Source organism: Falco biarmicus, chromosome 14, assembly GCF_023638135.1.
Source record: "Falco biarmicus isolate bFalBia1 chromosome 14, bFalBia1.pri, whole genome shotgun sequence".
Lineage (NCBI taxonomy): Eukaryota > Metazoa > Chordata > Aves > Falconiformes > Falconidae > Falco > Falco biarmicus.
Genome location: NC_079301.1, coordinates 17,163,550 through 17,181,073, shown reverse-complemented (window position 1 = coordinate 17,181,073; position 17,524 = coordinate 17,163,550). Strand labels below are relative to the sequence as shown.

At 39.7% G+C, this 17,524-nt stretch overlaps 1 protein-coding gene across 5 annotated transcripts in view; it reads right to left on the bottom strand.

Moving 5' to 3' along the window:
- Window positions 1-17,524, bottom strand: part of GRIA3 (glutamate ionotropic receptor AMPA type subunit 3) — a 152,956-nt gene that overhangs the window by 117,055 nt on the left and 18,377 nt on the right. For all 5 annotated transcript variants that reach the window (XR_008825478.1, XM_056359722.1, XM_056359721.1 and 2 more), the window contains exon 3: window positions 466-705. Coding sequence is in view for 4 of the 5 variants with exons in the window: in XM_056359722.1 (XP_056215697.1) it covers window positions 466-705 (240 nt within the window). In the remaining variant the exon portion in view is untranslated. The remainder of the gene's footprint in view (window positions 1-465; window positions 706-17,524) is intronic.

Genomic DNA, 17,524 nt, shown 5'->3' with positions numbered 1-17,524 from the left:
CTAGACATCTCCAGACTGTATCTTAGCATGGATTGTTTTTGTCCAGTGACAGGAGAAATGCGCATTTATGTAAGGTGGTGTGGGATTTGCAGTGTCACGCACAGTGGATGGTCTTGCTTAACAGCCTCCTTCATAGTGCCGACTTAATTTATTTTGCAAGGACTCAAAAACCCTGACAAGTGTTGAGTCTGCAGTTCCATGGAAACCAGGTATTCCAAATTGAATGCTTACACTGCTAACACTATCCTCCAGACAATCTCTTTACAAATGATCAGTAATGTGAATGCCTTCTTTTCAATTATCCATTCATTTTAGTTTCTTCAGAGTAAACTTGTTTTTTAGGACGATGAGAATGCACTGCCTGCATCCAGAAGAAAACCGGGATGGGCTGCTGCACATACTGATTCTGGTAATGCTTATAGTAAGTTACCATACAGAAAAATCACTTTAAATGATAGTGCTTACCCCGTTCTGTGTCATAAAGGTACACAAACTTTTCCCACTTATAGTGAGTCAAGAGACTCAAGATGGCTCCTTTTAATGCTGGCCGCATCTGGATGACAAACTGCACATCTGCATCTGTTGGGAAGCTGGGTGTGACGAAGGATGTGTGAAGGGCTCCACAAAATGACGTCAGTGTGTTCATTGACATCTGGTCGTAGAATCCAAAGATGGCATAAACTCCTCTGGAAAACTGTGAACAAACTAACAAAGACAGACAGGGGTGTTAAAATCTGACATAGAATGAACAAAAACTTGCAAAGTATATTTGAAGTAAGCCTTCTAAGTAGTCCTGAAATTGATCAGTATGATGCAGTAGATGGAATGAATGAATGAGATAATATATACTGATTTCAGTGTACCAACTATGTCACAACTGGCCTGAGCACATTTTTGGTTCCGATGTGTCCTACTATGTTGTTATAATCCCCTAATCTCTCTGTATTCTTTAAAACCAAACATGGGATTATATTGATTGTCTGTAAAATACCTTCCCTCCCTTGAGCAGCACCTTGAGAGCTCTGTAACAAATGTCAGGTCTGCCTAAAAGTCAAAACATTAAGATGCTGTTTTCCCTGGTATCTCACCTTGCTTCAAATCTGATTCAAAGAAACCGGGACGATTTATTCCTTTTAGTCCACCACTCTGAAATCTCTGTATGAAATCTGGGTGTGGCCTTTTTCAGTGAGAAATTATGGTGATTTAACTGAGTGTTAAAATCTTTCAGAAGCAATTTCGAAAGCTATGGCTGATTAATGACAACACAAATGAGCAACACATTGTTGCTCCATGGGATGAACGTTGATACCCCTTAACCTGGAGGCTATCAGTCATTAACCATTCTGGTTTTCTGAGGAACACATCTAGTACCAGAAAAAAATCAAAATGCAGTCAAAGGTGTTTTGTTTTACCTGTACTTACCTAGGGAAACACTTTATTTCCCATGCAAAATGACCATTTTGGACAAAAATGAAAGTATTTCAATTTATAAACATGGTCAACTTCATGGAAGTTGCAGGGGAAATAGTTTCTTTGTTGTTCAACTCTGAGCAAACTGGCTGTAGCCCTATGTTCCTTCCATGGAGGGAGACTGCACCAGAGACTGATATGTGAGATGCTGGGGCTTTAGTCCACAAAAAAGATTGTACAACTGAAATATACTGCAGCCTAGCAGCACTTCTAAATAAAAAAATTTCTGGACTGAGATGAGCAACTCCCATTTGTAATTAAAATAAGTTTCCCAGAAAAGTGTTCATTCAACATTAACAATTTTGCTTGTCAAGAATGGGATTTAACAACAATTTTCAACGAGCCCCATTAACAATTTCTGCCAAAACATTGCATATTTAACTTTGCAAAAAGCATGGGGAAGTAATTACCGGTAAAGACGACATGACTTCTACACAGAAATATACAGCATCGTTACTTCTGAAAGTACTATCATGAAACATTTCCTACCATAAATGCTAACATTCAGAATCACTAAAGCCTGTTAAAGTAATTTTGAAAGGGATTCTCTACAATATCAGCTCATTGACACAGCATCATGGATAATTCCTCAAAGAGCTAGTCAGGTGTGGAAAATTTGATTTTCTTCCTGGAGATCCAGATGCAAAAATAGAAATGTTATTACGGAATTTCCTTTAAGTGCTTAAGCCACTGTAACAGGACAGGCCAGATGTGGATACCAGCAGGAAATAACAGCTGGTGTAGACAGAAAAAGAGACGTACATGAGGCACAGAAAGAGAGTAAGTAGTGATTTCTGAAAGAAAAGTTTGCAGAAGTTCTCAACCACAGTAAAGCGAAGTTATAAAAGCAGTTATAATACAGCAAGAATTTATTCCCAGAGGCTTGACTGAGGAATTAAATACACTGTTTCAAAAGGCATTTTGTTAAACTATATACCAGCAGGATATAAAGTTGAAAAGCTACCATAAAAATAATCTGCTGAAGTAACAAATAAAAGGCATTAACTTACAGGTGAAAAAAAAAAGAAAAAAATAAAGACAACATTAGAAAGCCTGGCAGTCTCCACTTCATTTCAATGGCATGTAAGCCCTCTAATTCCATGGGAATAATAACTGAAGTGGGGCTAGCAGAGCTGGGTGTCCTCACATACACCGAGTCAGTACCTCACAGATCAGCCTTCTTTTACATATTTATTAATGGCCTAGTTTACTAGATTTTTATGTAAATTCTGTACTGTGGAGAAAGCAGTGAAGAGCAAGTATTCCAGGAAACATCCCTTCCTGCAATGCAAATGAAACATATTCTCAAATGTCTCCTGACCCCCAAACCCCAGAGCATTTCAAAAGATCCTGGGTTCACATGTTATTCCTTATCAGGTGTAAGGCTCAGGAATACATTTGAACTGTGACTACACTGAAATCTCTCAGATTTACAGGGACAAAGTATCTGAAATGACAAGTCACAAAGGGGCTCAGAAAGCCTACCACCCTATCTAAGTGTAGGGCTATAATGAAGAATACAGATTAGCTCTTATTAGGACTGCTAGTTCTGCATCCCACAGAGCCAGCAGCAAGAACAGTTCAGTGCTAGAGGTAACCAACAGCAACTGGCTCCAGTATGGACCAGTTCCCCTGCACTGTGCTGGGGACCAGCAGAGAATTGGTGCAGTTTGTGCTCGTTCTTGCTCTTAACAGATATGGCACCTAGGCTCTGTGGTCAACAGTTTGAAAATGGTTCAGGGTATTTGTCCTTTGGACAAAATTCTATCTTGCATGGCTGTTTTAAAAACACTGAATTAAGGTGTATCTGTTTTCATAGCAGATTATGCTCATTTATGCAAAGAGCCCACTCTCAATTTGTAAGTAACCTGAGAAAAAAAAAGACATCAGAGTGTGTGAACAACCCAACCGTAAGCAGGACATTCTCTAAACAACACCTAACAGCCAAGACATTTCTGCTGCTTCATGGAACATCCCAGCACAGATGAGAGCTTCTGATATGGCCTTTCAGATCTCTGCAGCTTTTCTTCCTAAAAAATCTGGAGGATCACCAACAATATCTTCTAACAAGTGCACCTCCATGCCCAGTCTTAATTCCCCTGATTCAGATTTGTATTCACTACAGATCTTTAACACTTTTACAGACTATCTGCCTTCTATTAGTTTTGAAAAAACTTCATCTCTTAAAAGCTCCTCTGCTTGTTTCTTATAGCTTATTCTTCCTGACTGTCTATTCTGCATGCACTGTAGGGTGCCCATTCAATTTTATTGGCCCATTTAAAAGGCAAATAAACCTTTGTTTTTATAAGGAGAAGCTAAAAGGCCAATTATCTTGGTCCTCAAAGTTCATTTGCATTTTTGAACTCGGGATTTTGTTACAATTTTGTAGCATTAGGTCTTTTGTTTAGTTTGTGATGTAATCTACATGATCAGATGAACCTCCTGAACATCCATGAACGCACAGTCACATTGTTACTTGTTTTCAAAAAAACAAATATGTAATTGCAATAATTTTAATTACATTATTATTCTAACATCACTGAGCCACAAGCAAAATTGAAAAAAGGCTAACTAAACCTTAGCTTTAAGCTCTTTTTACAAACTACTTTCTACTGACAATCAGAACAATCCTCATATTTGAGTAAGAATTTTGGTATTTTTCTGTAATTAATCACAGTTGATTTATGTTTGTTTTTGCCTATTTGAAAAATGCAGATGGTCAAACACATACTTTGGCTGTTAAAGAAGTGATTTGGACAAGTCCTGATGCAACTTTATTCCTCCAAATAATGATAAAAAAAAATGCAATTTCTTTTTATTGAGCTATGCCTTTGTGGAACTGCCCTGAATTATAGTTTATTAATACTGTGGATGCACATCTGTTTCCAAAGACGATACCTAACCATGTAGCTTTATAACCTCATCTGAAAAAGTTGCAACCTCCACAAACAAGGGACAGAGGTCCTGAGCAGGAGTTACCCAACGGGGGGTCATAATAAGTGTTACTTTGGCATTACGTGCAAGGTGAGTATTTACTAACCGAGACTTAACTCTGGGCTTGTTCTCAGAGTAAGTTAGCTGCCACGTGCCATCATCTTCAGGAGAGGAAGGGATGGTATGACAAGAGCCTGCAAATTCTCAGGCATGTCAGAAAGAAGATCAGGAGCTTCCAGGTCATGACAGATTGGCATTTACTGCCAAGGAAGGAAAAAGCTCAGAGCCAAAGTTATCACAGAGGTAAGCTGAATTTGCTTTTTTTTTAAGCAACCAAAAAACCCAACCCAAATAAATAAACATCTCTTTTCTGTACTGAACGGCAGCTGAGGCATCCTAAATGTGCATGTAACTCAGTGAACCCAGCCTTCCGTTAGCAGCTCCATCCTCCCTCCAGTCAAATCAGGCCCACCACAGAAACTTGCTAAGATTAACCACATGTGCTTTTTTTATTTTCACTCAGACCCAAGGAAGGCTGCAGGCCAGAATCTCAAAAGACATCCCATTTCACACATGTTATTAGATGTTTTGTGTCTTTTTAAAATTTATTTTTTGCTTTCTAGTGGTATTTAGTTCTTTTGCCTTTTACTGACTGTGAGTATTCCTGACACAGCAAGGTTGAATAGGTTCTGACATTTCTAGTGTCTACCACCTGGAAGCTAAAGTCAAAGCTTCTCTGACACCTTTATTATTTCTTCTTTTTTTACTTCCCATTCTTACTATAAACAACCGAAGCGTTACTAGGAACATATTACAAGTATATTTGGATTTTGCTTCTTTAAAGAAAAGATATATAAACCCAACAAAATAAATATGCTAATGGGTGGATTTTAATACACCGTTTCCACTAGATGATAACATTAAACACTGACCCGTAGAAGTCGGCAGGATCCTGTCTGCGTGGCACACAGCACACTTGTGCCAGGGTGTACCAGCCTGGTAGTTTTGGAGTCAGGAGTTGGAGGTTATGGTATCTCAGACACTATTCCTTCTTCATGACAAGTAATTTCCCTTTTGTTCATATCAATTTCTTGTAAAGTAGGTCTGACAAAATCAACCTCTGTCCAAGGGGCACTGCAGGGCCTGCCTCACCGATACATACAGCTCTTTGGGATGAAAGGCACTGGAGGAGCGTGATCACAACGGACATCATCGCGTGTTGCCCACACCAGTTCCTCAGTTTTGTGTTCTGTGTTTCCCTCAGCTGTGAAATAATTTTATTCCCTCTGCTTTCTTCTGCCAATTGTCTTGGATTCCAGACAATTCTCACTGCCAGCCTCTGCTAACAGGCTAATGGGACTACTTCATAATGGAATAATATGCAGCGTATCTCAGAGCACTTGCTATTTTCTACCTAAAGCCCCATACCATGACTTCCTTGCTGTAATAATGCAAGGGTTATCATTAATGTCACTTCCTACAGTAAGCATACAGGCTCTTAGAGAGACCAACAATGTCTCTACTGCATTCCTTCCTTTTCGTTCTAATACACATTCTCTCTGCCTTCAGCCCTAAGGAGATCAGCACAGCAGTGCCCCTGAATGCAGAGTGAGCTACTTTTGGAGGCCTCCAGGCAATCAGACTTAAGAGCTTCCTTTAAAGAAAAACTCATCATACTAAAAATTAAAAATTAAGTGAACTGCATTTACCTATAGCCAAGAAAACTAGCTTTTAAATTTTAAATTGTTAGAACACTGAATTCTGTCAAGAAGAAAATATTCCACTGCGTTGTTTAAAATTCAGCTGAGAAAAGAAGCATTTCTGAAAACATCAACTTCTGAAATAGTTAATAATGAATACTCTTGGGGGTGGGAGGAAACCAAAGAAGTTACAACTTGGAATTGGATAAAAACCTCCCGAGATAATGACTAACATCACTTCCCATCCTACCTAAAAAAGAATGTGCCCTTACAAACATAAGAAAGTCCCTGCAAAACAAACAAAAGAAGAAAAAAAAACACCCAAAAAACCATCCAACCCAAAACACCACAGTAGAGCACAAAACAAAATTATTATTTACTCTTGTTACTTCACTTATGGCAAGTTTTCTCAGTGATGTAACTGCAGTGTCTTTTATCTAGTTCTTTTTATAAAGAGCTACTCAGCTTGCTTCATTCTATCTAGTGCCTTCTTCAAACATACACGCTTCCTTCAGCTTGCATTTCTTTTTAAAAGAGCCAATAAAATAAAAACAGTACATTCAGGCACTGGGAGGGGGGGGGGGGTATGATTAAACTGCAAATGAAAGGCATAAGGATTAATCCACTCAGATTTTACAAACCATTTATTGGAAAGCAATCCAAAACAAACGTCCAGATCCAAGCATCCCCAAACACTCTGTGGGCAAGATCTCATTCAAGGTGACTTTTGTCACCCTATCACAACTCCAACTCCATTACACATTATTAAATGAGTCTTTATTTCTTATCTGGTTTTCAGCATGACTTTGGAACCCAACTGGATCACAATCACGGCTCCTGGGTGCTGTACAATACATTACCACAACCTTGGCTTCCTTCAGTATGCCCAATTATTTATGACATACATGACTCATCTCATTAAACTTTACACGTTTTGGCCTTTCTATATACTACTACAGTCAAATAAAACCCTAACAATGTACATGAATTTGCTGCATGCAAGATCTTCTCTTCACACTGAAACATTGTGTGATTTTTATGACCGTATGAAAAATACCAGCTTGCAACAATAAAAACAGGCCACTTAGGCTGTAACAGTGCTAGCAGGAACACCAGCACCACCAAGTCTCATGCACACCATGATGCTAGTAGGTGCCTGTCGAGACCTGCAATGACTGCTCATGAGAAAGAAGTGTATATATGATGCCAGAACCTTTTAGACAGGCTGACAAAAGGCACAGTTGCAGGAAGCACTCAGAGAAAGGTAGCTGGAGTTCTTTCAGGTCTGACGTACTGTGTCCATTGGCGTAACTTTACTGAGATAAAGGTAAACCAGGACCAAAACCTCTCTTCCCCCAAACTGCCAATTTGACGTATATACAAATAAAAGCTTTGGTATTTACAAAACCTAGCCAACTTATTTAAAGCATCAGCAACAAGGACATCCTTGGTCACCTCTCCTGCTTTTGTCTGGGATAGAGTTATTTTTTAATTCTCAGTAGCTAGTACAACGCTGTGTTTTGCATTTAGTATGAGAATAGTAACACACTGCACACTGATGGTTTAAGTCATGGCTAGGTAATGTTTATATTAAGTCAAGGAGTTTCCAGTTTCTTAGGCCCTGCCAGCGAGAAACCAGGAGGGGCACAAGAAGCCGGGAGGGGACACAGCCAGGACAGCTGACCCCAGCTGGCCAAAGGGATATCCCATACCATAGAATGTCACGCTCAGTATATAAACTGGGGGGAGCTGGCTGGGGCTGGCCGATCGCTGCTGGGGGACTGGCTGGGCATCAGCCAGTGGGTGGTGACCAGTTGTATTGTGCACCACTTGTTTTTTCCCTTCCCTTTGAAATTTATTCCTCTCTCCTTTTTCATTTATGATATTTTATTTTATTTCAATTATTCAATTGTTCTTATCTTAACCCTCCAGTTTTACCTTTTTCCCGATTCTTCTCTCCACCCCCAGGCCAGGAGTGAGCAAGTGGCCATATAGTACTTGGTTGCCAGCTGGGGCTAAACCAGGACAACACCAAACCAAGAAAGACAAAGGCAGGCTGAATGTGTCCTTGATTTTCCCAAGAAAGCTGTACTTATCTTTCTGAAAGGTGTTCATCTAGTCAGAGAATGTACTGCAGGTTGTCTTAGTGGCTTGGAACAGGCTATGCTACTTGTGCGGCTTACCTACTTGCTTACTACTTAGTTCCCAAGCTGCTTCCAAACCCAAGATAATGGAGAGTCTGAGCTACCCCTGTTTTCAGGTTACTGGCAGCAATTCTAAAAAAAATAATAAATTAATATAGTTTTGTAGAACTTTGATGAAACTCAAGCAATAAACAAGCACCTTGTCCTGCAAACCCACCAAATTAAAATGCATATTTCACTTTTCATTTAAAAAAATAATAAAACCACTTGCTATTCAGAATCTCTGTATTTACAGATTTATAACACATTTCTGATGGTGGAAGAAACCCAGGAATCCCCAAGTCCACCAAGTTCCCAGGAGAAGTGTCAGCCTCTTATCATTAGGTCCAAATTACAAAGATATTTATATATGGATCACTATTACATACTGATTTTTTAAAACACCATGGATTTGGAGTTCTATGAGAACGTTCCTTGTGAAAGACTATGAATCAGATTATCATGACTCAATTTGAAGTATAATCTATTGCAGTTTGAGGGAATCAAAAGAGGGGTTTAAAGCTTAAATCGGATTAAAGGTGAGAGAAGATATATATGTGCCATACAAATCAACTATTTTTTTGGAGGATGATTTAAAAAAAATATGCTAGGTGTTTGAGGACTATACTGAAGTTTGTGTTGATCAGAACAGTATATTATCTTGCGTGTGTCTTTACAAGATGGAGTTCAAACTCTCATATCAAGCACGACAAATTTTCTATTTTTAAAGCCAACCAGGCAATCCACAATCTTACACTGCTAACAGCCCTCTTTCCACCCTGAGCCCACCACCCCCACAAGCCGCTGACACAGAAGATTTCCTTTTGGTTTTAAAGGGAAGACATCAATACATACCCATACAGTTTAAAACAAAAAGCTCTTAGAAAAAAGACTTTGTAACAAATGTTGCAGAACTCAGATTTAAATGCTGTGGATTCGTGTTATTTGGGAGCTCTTGCACTTACTGTCTATGCTGGTCCTCACACCAAAGGAGATACTTTGAGGAGGAGCAGCAAGAGGCTTCTCTCCGTAGACAGTTAAACTCACTGCTGGAGAGAAATGGAAAGGCATCAGTATCTGCCTTTTGTGCTTTGATGAAGAGATGTTTCTGCCCAGTTTCTCCTGGAAAAAATCAATGCCTTGCCAACAGCAGTATGTGCAAAGCCAGCACTCTGCTTCTGATGGGAAGCTCCATGATCCTGGATATTTAAGAGTTCAGGCACTGGCCTCAAGTTCAGTGAGTGTGGATGCACAGCTATTCACTGAGCTTTTGCCCTTTGAGAAAAGGCTTAGTCCATCCTATACACATAACCACACACCCCTTTCTCCCTGAAGCATGGAAGATGAGCTAACACCTGTGTGAGAAAGCCAGAGGACGTGGCAAAGTTTTCCCCAGGAGAATCTAAATGTTCATAGCAAACAACGATCATTTGTGTTCACATCCCAGACTTCAACTCCCATTTCATGACTAATCCCTGCAGAAACATGGATAGCATGCGTGTAACACAAATATGTAACACACTTGAGTTAAATAACTTGTTTTCATCTGCTGCACCATTTGAAATGCTTTTCATTTTAATCTAGTATGATATGCCAGCACGCTGTGATCGCTTTGGATTGTAACTGTCTCATTTTCTGCAGCAATTTTTCCAAAAACATTGGTCAGAGGAGAAATACGAAAAGCCCTATTCTTTCAAAAGTTACTCAGATTTAAAACACAAGGAAATTTAGCAACCATTTACTTACAGGCAGCCCATATACTCTACTAATACACATATTCTAATAAACACATAGTAACATTTAATAGTTTAACATAAAAGCATGAATGTTTCTATAATTTTATTCAAAGTAATAAGAGTTCCACAACCCATTAGGCACTCTGCCCTGGAACAAAAAGACATGTTTAAAAAAGTGTTTTTAATATGAATTTGACAAGATGTGGTAGACTGGGGAGTATTCAAGTAGCTATTGTTACCGTCTTCTGAAACAATCTCTCTCACGTACTTCCTCAATACTTTAAACATCAGGCTAAGAGAAAAGCAAGCACTTTGTGGCATGAGGAAAAAAATGAATGTCACCCCCATCAGAGAACAGCAGCATTTCACAGCTGAGGACATTAGGCAGAACGTAGGGCTGAACCAAAGCACAGCAGCTAAAGGCAATGCTGTGCCTCAGAGCTGCGAATCAGCAGCAGCTATCTCCAGCGCTCCGACGGGATTTCTCATTTCATTGGAACATCCAAGTATGGAGGAAGTAAAAAGGCAGAGGCATATTATTAAAAGTATGCTTGTTCAGCAGATCCTTCCCTAAGTGATTTCAGAAGTTGACTTCATTCTGGGCCACTGTGGTGAAAGGCAATAAATCAAAACAAGGCTCTGGCAGCGTGATGAAAGATGAGCCGAGTCTGCTGGGGTGGTGCCATTTATAGGCCTGCAGGGATATATTACAGAGGATGAAATAGAAGAGGCAAAATAGCAAACACACCTGGAATCACTGAACTGGGTAAAATTCACCATGAGGCAAAGACCAGGATTAAGGTTGTCCAAGGAGAAAGGGGATGTAATCGCCAAAACGGCAGCTGTGCAAGCAGCCTCCGGCTCTGGAGGGCTTCCAGTTGGCTCCATGTATGCAGAGCATGGTGGTGGCTGACAGACAGCCCAGTTTACCCAAAGCAACAGTCCCTAACACTTTCCTGGAGGTTCTGCAATCGTGTTCCAGCAAGCGCTGTCACTGCAAGTAAATCTCAGACCAGTAGAGTGGATTTCACATTTCCATACCTCCTCCCCCTGTTTACTCAAGGTTCACGGGGCTCTGCAATTCTCACCCACTCCTCGTGTCCCACTGCTGCCAGCTTATCAGTCTGAGATACTTCAGATCAGTTAGCGCAGAGACGGAAACAGAACAGCTACGAAAACTTGTCTTCAGCAGCCAGGGAAAATCATTTGAAGATGCTCCCTAGAGGTCCAATAAAGTACCCACCAACATCATTGGAGAAGCTCCCATGGACTTCAGTGGGAGCGGGACTAGAACTGAGAGGCCTATTCAACACATTGCAAGAGCAAACTACAGAATTGCAGAATCAAACCCCCAACTTCCCTTTCAAAAGCAAAAGCATGCCCCCATCTAGTTTTATTCTTGGTATCATTTCTGTCTGCCTTACAGTCCAAAGAGTTCTTCCTGCCACCAGCCGCTTGGACCATCACGATCCCATCTGACAGTAATTCACAGACCAGTACCCTCAGCTAAGGCAGTGCCTCATTTACAGGGAACAACAAGAATATTATTCTGTATAAATTATGCATAATCACTATTTATCAAGCTGGGTTAATTGGCACATAACAAAAGATTTGTCTGGTGCACAGCTGAATAATGTGGAAGCCAAAATTGATGGAAATGGTACAGCAAAAGCCTGACTGTGAAAGAAAAGTCAGATCACTACATGTTCATTCTTAACTGACTGCTACCCTTTCAGGGGAAGAGGGGGCAGCCAAGTGAGACAGGCCTCGTTTGAAATTATTTGTTAATCTTGCAGGGTTTGGACAGATTGTTGTAGCTTTAAATACTGGTTCAAAGTCTGCTCTTGGCCAGCTCTATAGCGGAATGTTAACCCATCGCTGCTCTGTGCTCCACGAGACCCTGCTATGTTCATAAGCATCTCGTTAATCATCAGCAACAGCATAAGACTGTGGCCTGCAGAGGTACACGTGATGGTGACAGACAAGTGGGACTCCTCCCACATCTCCTCTTGATAGAGAATAGCTAAATGCCTCATACCAAAGTCAGACTAACAGCTCTTTAGGTTCTGTTCAAAAGGTCCTAGAAGTCCTCACCAGAAACCCAGTGTGCCGTGAGACAGTGACAGTGTGGGGCAGCACTTGAATTTCTTTAGAACCACGCACATCTGAAGAACCACAGCTTGGTCAACCTTATTCTACGTGCACAGAATTGCTTCACAGACACCAGCAAGGTTTTACCAAATGTCCTAGATCCCAAAGCTGCATGCACAAATTTCAGCACATGCTTAGGAGTTCTGATGAACAACACAGACTGAATGAAGTTTTATGTGCAAAAGCATCTTCATTGTCCCTTTTTTTTTTTTTTTAATCTTTACTGCAAACAACATCTGAAGTCGTTGGCAGTTCTTTTGGTTGAAAAAGTGGAATCTGATAGGTGAGACTGCATGTGTTGTGTATCAAATACTCACAAAGGTTAGTATCACTGATGTAACGAAGTTTTGTTGTTTCCTATGTACAATTAACCGCTCTGCTCACTGCAAACTTCTTGATATTTCCACACTACGAGTTTCTGGTACATGATTGGACATAATAATTTTGTGCTGTATGCCAAACACTGGCCTGTTTTTATGTAATGTTTCTTTGCATGTAAAAAAATTTACATATTTAGGTGACTGTTGCTATTTAAATAAATACTTTTTCAATCTACTCTTTAATCATCTATATCAGGCCTACTTTCCAACTCATTCCTTAGCCTCTTGGTTCACAGAGGTGTTCCATCCTCAGAGATTCATTAACATCCTTAATCCAAATCTCTCTGTAATAGCAGCATTTATTAGAAGTACCTAAAAAATGATCCTCTCTGGCTTTTCACACAATCACTAAATCTGCTAACCCCTTGCTTGGAACACACCAACAAATTCCAAGCATCCTGCAAAGACACTGTGTAAACTTAGGAGGGAGAAGAAACTGGGGCAGGGGGAAGTCCAAAACAACAAAGGAACTGAAACACTATCCAAGTCTTTTAGGTCTTGGGAAGAAACCTCTAATCCTTACAGCAAAAAATAAATATGAATTCCTAAAGAGCAATGCACTGGGGATCCTTCTCTCACTAAGTCACTTCAGTGAACCTTCCCCAGCTCTCAATCAGCTCTTGCCCACACCAGAAAGAATTAGCCCACTTAGGGGGCATTCTTCAGCCAAGGAACAAGCAGATGAGTCCTTCCAGTGCCTCAAACACAACTCTGCAATACCAGATCAGTAAGGTTGTGGGAAACAGCCTTAAAATGGCAATGTCTATCGCTGTGACAATAGTCCCCATAGCCAATCTACCTGCGCTGAACAGCTTAACTGCAGCAGTTTGGATGGCAGTTGGCATTGAACTCTGTCTTAAGGAAAGTTCTCAGTTGGTTGTACTGTTGCTCTAGCTCTGCAGTAAGCTGCAGGATGAGCTCTTCCCAGAAGACAATCGTCACCCCGATGGCCTGTCCCCATTGCTGGTTTGTAGCACCACCTGCTCTGGGAGGTCAACCACTGAACAAAACAAAAGGGCGCTAAGGACAGGAAGGATCATACTGGGCGATGACAACCCGGAGACAAACTGCCAGCTCTGGGTGGCACGACTAGGCTCTGTAGGTAGGGAAGTCCTTATTCACAGGAGACACAGATGTAACCATGGGAGGAACTGTTTCATTAACTCAATGAACTCAATTAATTGTTCAGCTCCCTTTCAAATAAACTTTTTTTAAAAAAAAATCAGTTTGCTGTGTGTAACAGAATAGAAAATGGTATGTGACTCCAGTTATGCTACATAACACTTTACCTTACACGTACCTGTGTCCTACCAAATATAAACATATTAAATTCATGCTTTACTCATTTCTTATAAATTAATTCACAATTTCTTCCAAGTTTTATAGATTAATGGCTCTGAATTTTAACTTGCAAATGTCAGTGCCAATTTCAGTTTAAATTTTAAGTAAATATTTTTCTTTCATTAAAACCATCAAGAGAAGTATTTATGTAACTCAGCAAAAAGTAGCTGGCATTCATGTCATTCAGCAAGAAGTACCTGATCACAAACGTAGGTTCCAAAACAGGAAATCTCTCTCACCACACCCACACATATATACGTATCTTGTGCAATTCTATACTGCCTATCGAAATAGCAGACAACAGAAAGGACTGTGATAATGTGTCTTTGTTTAAACTAACACATCGTACAGAGCTAATACTAAGCTATTGTTACTGAATTTTCCTACTCCGATTCTCAAACAGACTCCCTGACAGTGTCAATCTTTTCAAAATGGCCCATCAACAGATTATTTTTGGACTTGAAAATTTTGTAGGCCTTGAAATTGATTTATTTGGTGAACTCAGGTAGTCCATTAATCTATCTGAAAAGCTTTACTACCTGAAGTGTCTCTCCAGACTATAATAGAAGGAATAAGAGACCTCATTTTCCAAGAAACGTCAGTTATAAGCACAGAAGACTTCTTTGTACTCTGATTTTCTCTGTATATTTTCCATTTACATGAGCCAGTCCGAGCCCTCCTTCCCACTGGCAATGTTATCAGTGAGACAATACCTTTCTATTAAAAAAATAGCATAGAACCTTGCATCAGAAAAATGAATTTGATAACAATAGCATGACTTTCTCAAAATAATTTAATAAATTGAAGACATGAAGATTTAAATCCTCCAGTAGAGCTGCATAAAAAGGACTGATGAATTCATCAGTTCTTCCAAGCTCCCCAAAGAAGCCCAGATAATATTTCTTACCTCCTGTTCTACAGAGATCACCTATAAAAGAAAAACAGGAATTCAAGTGCCTCTATTAAGCCATTCTTTGCCTCTGGGGCTAAACTCACTGTTGAATCTACAGTAAGTAAATGTGAAACATTTAAAATATTCTTATTTGTTTCTAATCTTTCTCATTAGACTAATACACTTGTAACACCCTTTCTGGTTAGAAGCATGGTTGTGAACCCCAAAGTTACTGTACAGACATTTAGCAAGCTACTGACCTTTATTGTTTTCCACTAAACCAAGAAAAGTGCACAAACACGCCAGAAATGCAATCACAGTTGTCACTAGCTGTAATTAAGCACTGTCAGCCCAATATTTCAAGAAGTCTTGAGACCTACAGAAAGTACCTCAAACAAATCAAATGACGAACTCCATGAATGAAAATTCCCAAATTATTTTGTAACCAGCAAAATAATTTAAAACCAAACAAAAACACACCTTCCTGGCTCTCCACTTTTGCACAGCTTAGTGCAACTAGTCCTAAATTAAATCCTGTTAAAGCCATCCTATTAGGGAAAGCAACCAGGATTTGAGTTACTGTGTTGTAATAGTTTATTTTTCTTTGTTCAAGTAGTAAATTTGTGTTGTTATCTCAGTTTCTTTTTCTCATCTTCTTCAATGTATTTGTTCCACCCTCAGCTGGATACAAAGTCAGTTTTTAATGATCGTTTTCAAGTCAGTTTCAGGCCCTACACTTAGCCTAGCTCTCTCAAAAATGTTTACAGACTTAACAGCATACTTTTATTTATATAGAGTTCCTCTTCTTTTTCTTGTTACTGTATAAAAAAATGAAGATAGAAAGTGATGGGACTAATTAACACAGGGATGTGATCCTGCAACATGTCAGGAATTGCTCCTACCTGCAAAAATAAATGAGGGAAAAAAAGAAGAAATGTTTTTTTCCCCCCCGGTTTGTTCCAACGACAGGTCACATTGGTGCTATGAGTAAGGACAGCAGGAAAGACAATTTTACAGAGAATATTTAAAACCTATAAATTCAGTGTCTCTTTAAGCACAGACCCTTTGGGATTTTATTCTGTTTTAATCTGTTAAGACAAAAATCTTTCATCCCATCAAAATTCTCGGGTTATACATGGATTCAGACAGTGGCCAGCTAATAGGAACCTCCTTACTCTGGAGGAATCAAAATACTCTGAATCTGCCCTCTTATTTTGTTGAGAGACTACAGGAACAGAAAGAATGACAGAAGCAGGGTAATTCAGTAGCCACGAACGTATGGATACATACCACTCGTTAGTTCCAAAAGAAGCATGTATGATTTAATTTATCTTCTTCAGAAATAAAACTTCCCTTCCATAAAATCTGCCCATGATACAGTAATCGAAAATCTTTCAAAACAGCACCAGCAAACACCAAGTTTGTGCCCTAGAAGGGAGTACTTTCAAGCAATCTTACATCCTAGAAAGGAGCGCATTTTAACTCCCTTGGTTCCAAATCCTTTTTCCTAAGCTGTGGCTTTCCTTCGCTTGGTCTTCTCCATCCTCCCTCCCAGTCGTCCCCCCCCCCCCCCAACTACCCTCAAATAAAAATTATCCTGCTATCACACAATTTGGAGTATATTACTAGGGAATAAAGAGAAACCATCAAACTGCCACAATAAAAACATTTCATTTTACCAAAAGGACGGTTCAAACAAATGTAATTAAGTACAGTATCTAGGATTTTCATGACTTCAGCTAAGCAAAATAAAAGTGCTGGGTCAAGCCAATAAGTGAAACTATTCACGTTGTACAGAGCTGTAGCCTTCTGACAAGCCGCATTCTGAAGTCTCTTTCTAACCCCCTTGTATCTACAGAGCCCATTCAAACTTCCCAAATGAGGGAGAGAATCCAAAGTGCAGTCAGTTCATTAGAGCCAATGATGTGGGAAATGCTAGATAATTAAATTCTTCTCCTGAAAGATTTATTTCTGATATCAGTTTTGGAAGACCAGGGGGAAGAAGTAAGACATCGCACCTCACAAGACTTAACTCACCTTTGTAAGATTCTTCTCACAGATCAAGTAATCATATTGCTGTGTAGCTTATTAAGAAATATTACTGATTATAGTGATACTGTACAACACTGCTGCTGTACACACATTTTTCAGGTTTTGTCCTCAATATAAGCAGATGTTGTCTGCACAATCAGGAGATGTAAATTTAATCCACGATCCAGTTGCAGTGGAAAAAGAATAAAACCAAGTTTGATCCGAAAGGGGGAAAAAAAATAAATCAAGACTTTTTAAAAATAAGGAAAATCAACCATGAGAAGAAACATGATTTAGAAGGTAAGGGTTCTTCCTCTAAACAGCATAATCAGCGTTTCTGTGTTTAAAAATTTGAGTTGTTCCCTGAGATTAGAAAAAGCTAGGTGAATAGATGACCCTGGAAAGATTGTTCAGGTGAAGAACCTGGGCTTGTGATTAACTAGATCTGAAAAACAACCAGTTATTTAAGCTAAGCAAGCCCACACGTTCTCACTCTCTTGAAAGACATAAAACCACCCAGAAGCAGATATTTGACTGACATCTAAAGGAAGATAACGGTGGAGACTATGCATGGGCACACTGGCTTCTGCAATGGATACTGCTACTAGCGAAGAACAAAGTAGGGTTCCGAATGAGAATATCCACCCAGCATTTTATACAGCTGAGCAGGCTGTTGAAAGGCAAGTTTGGACATAAGAGCGTTCAA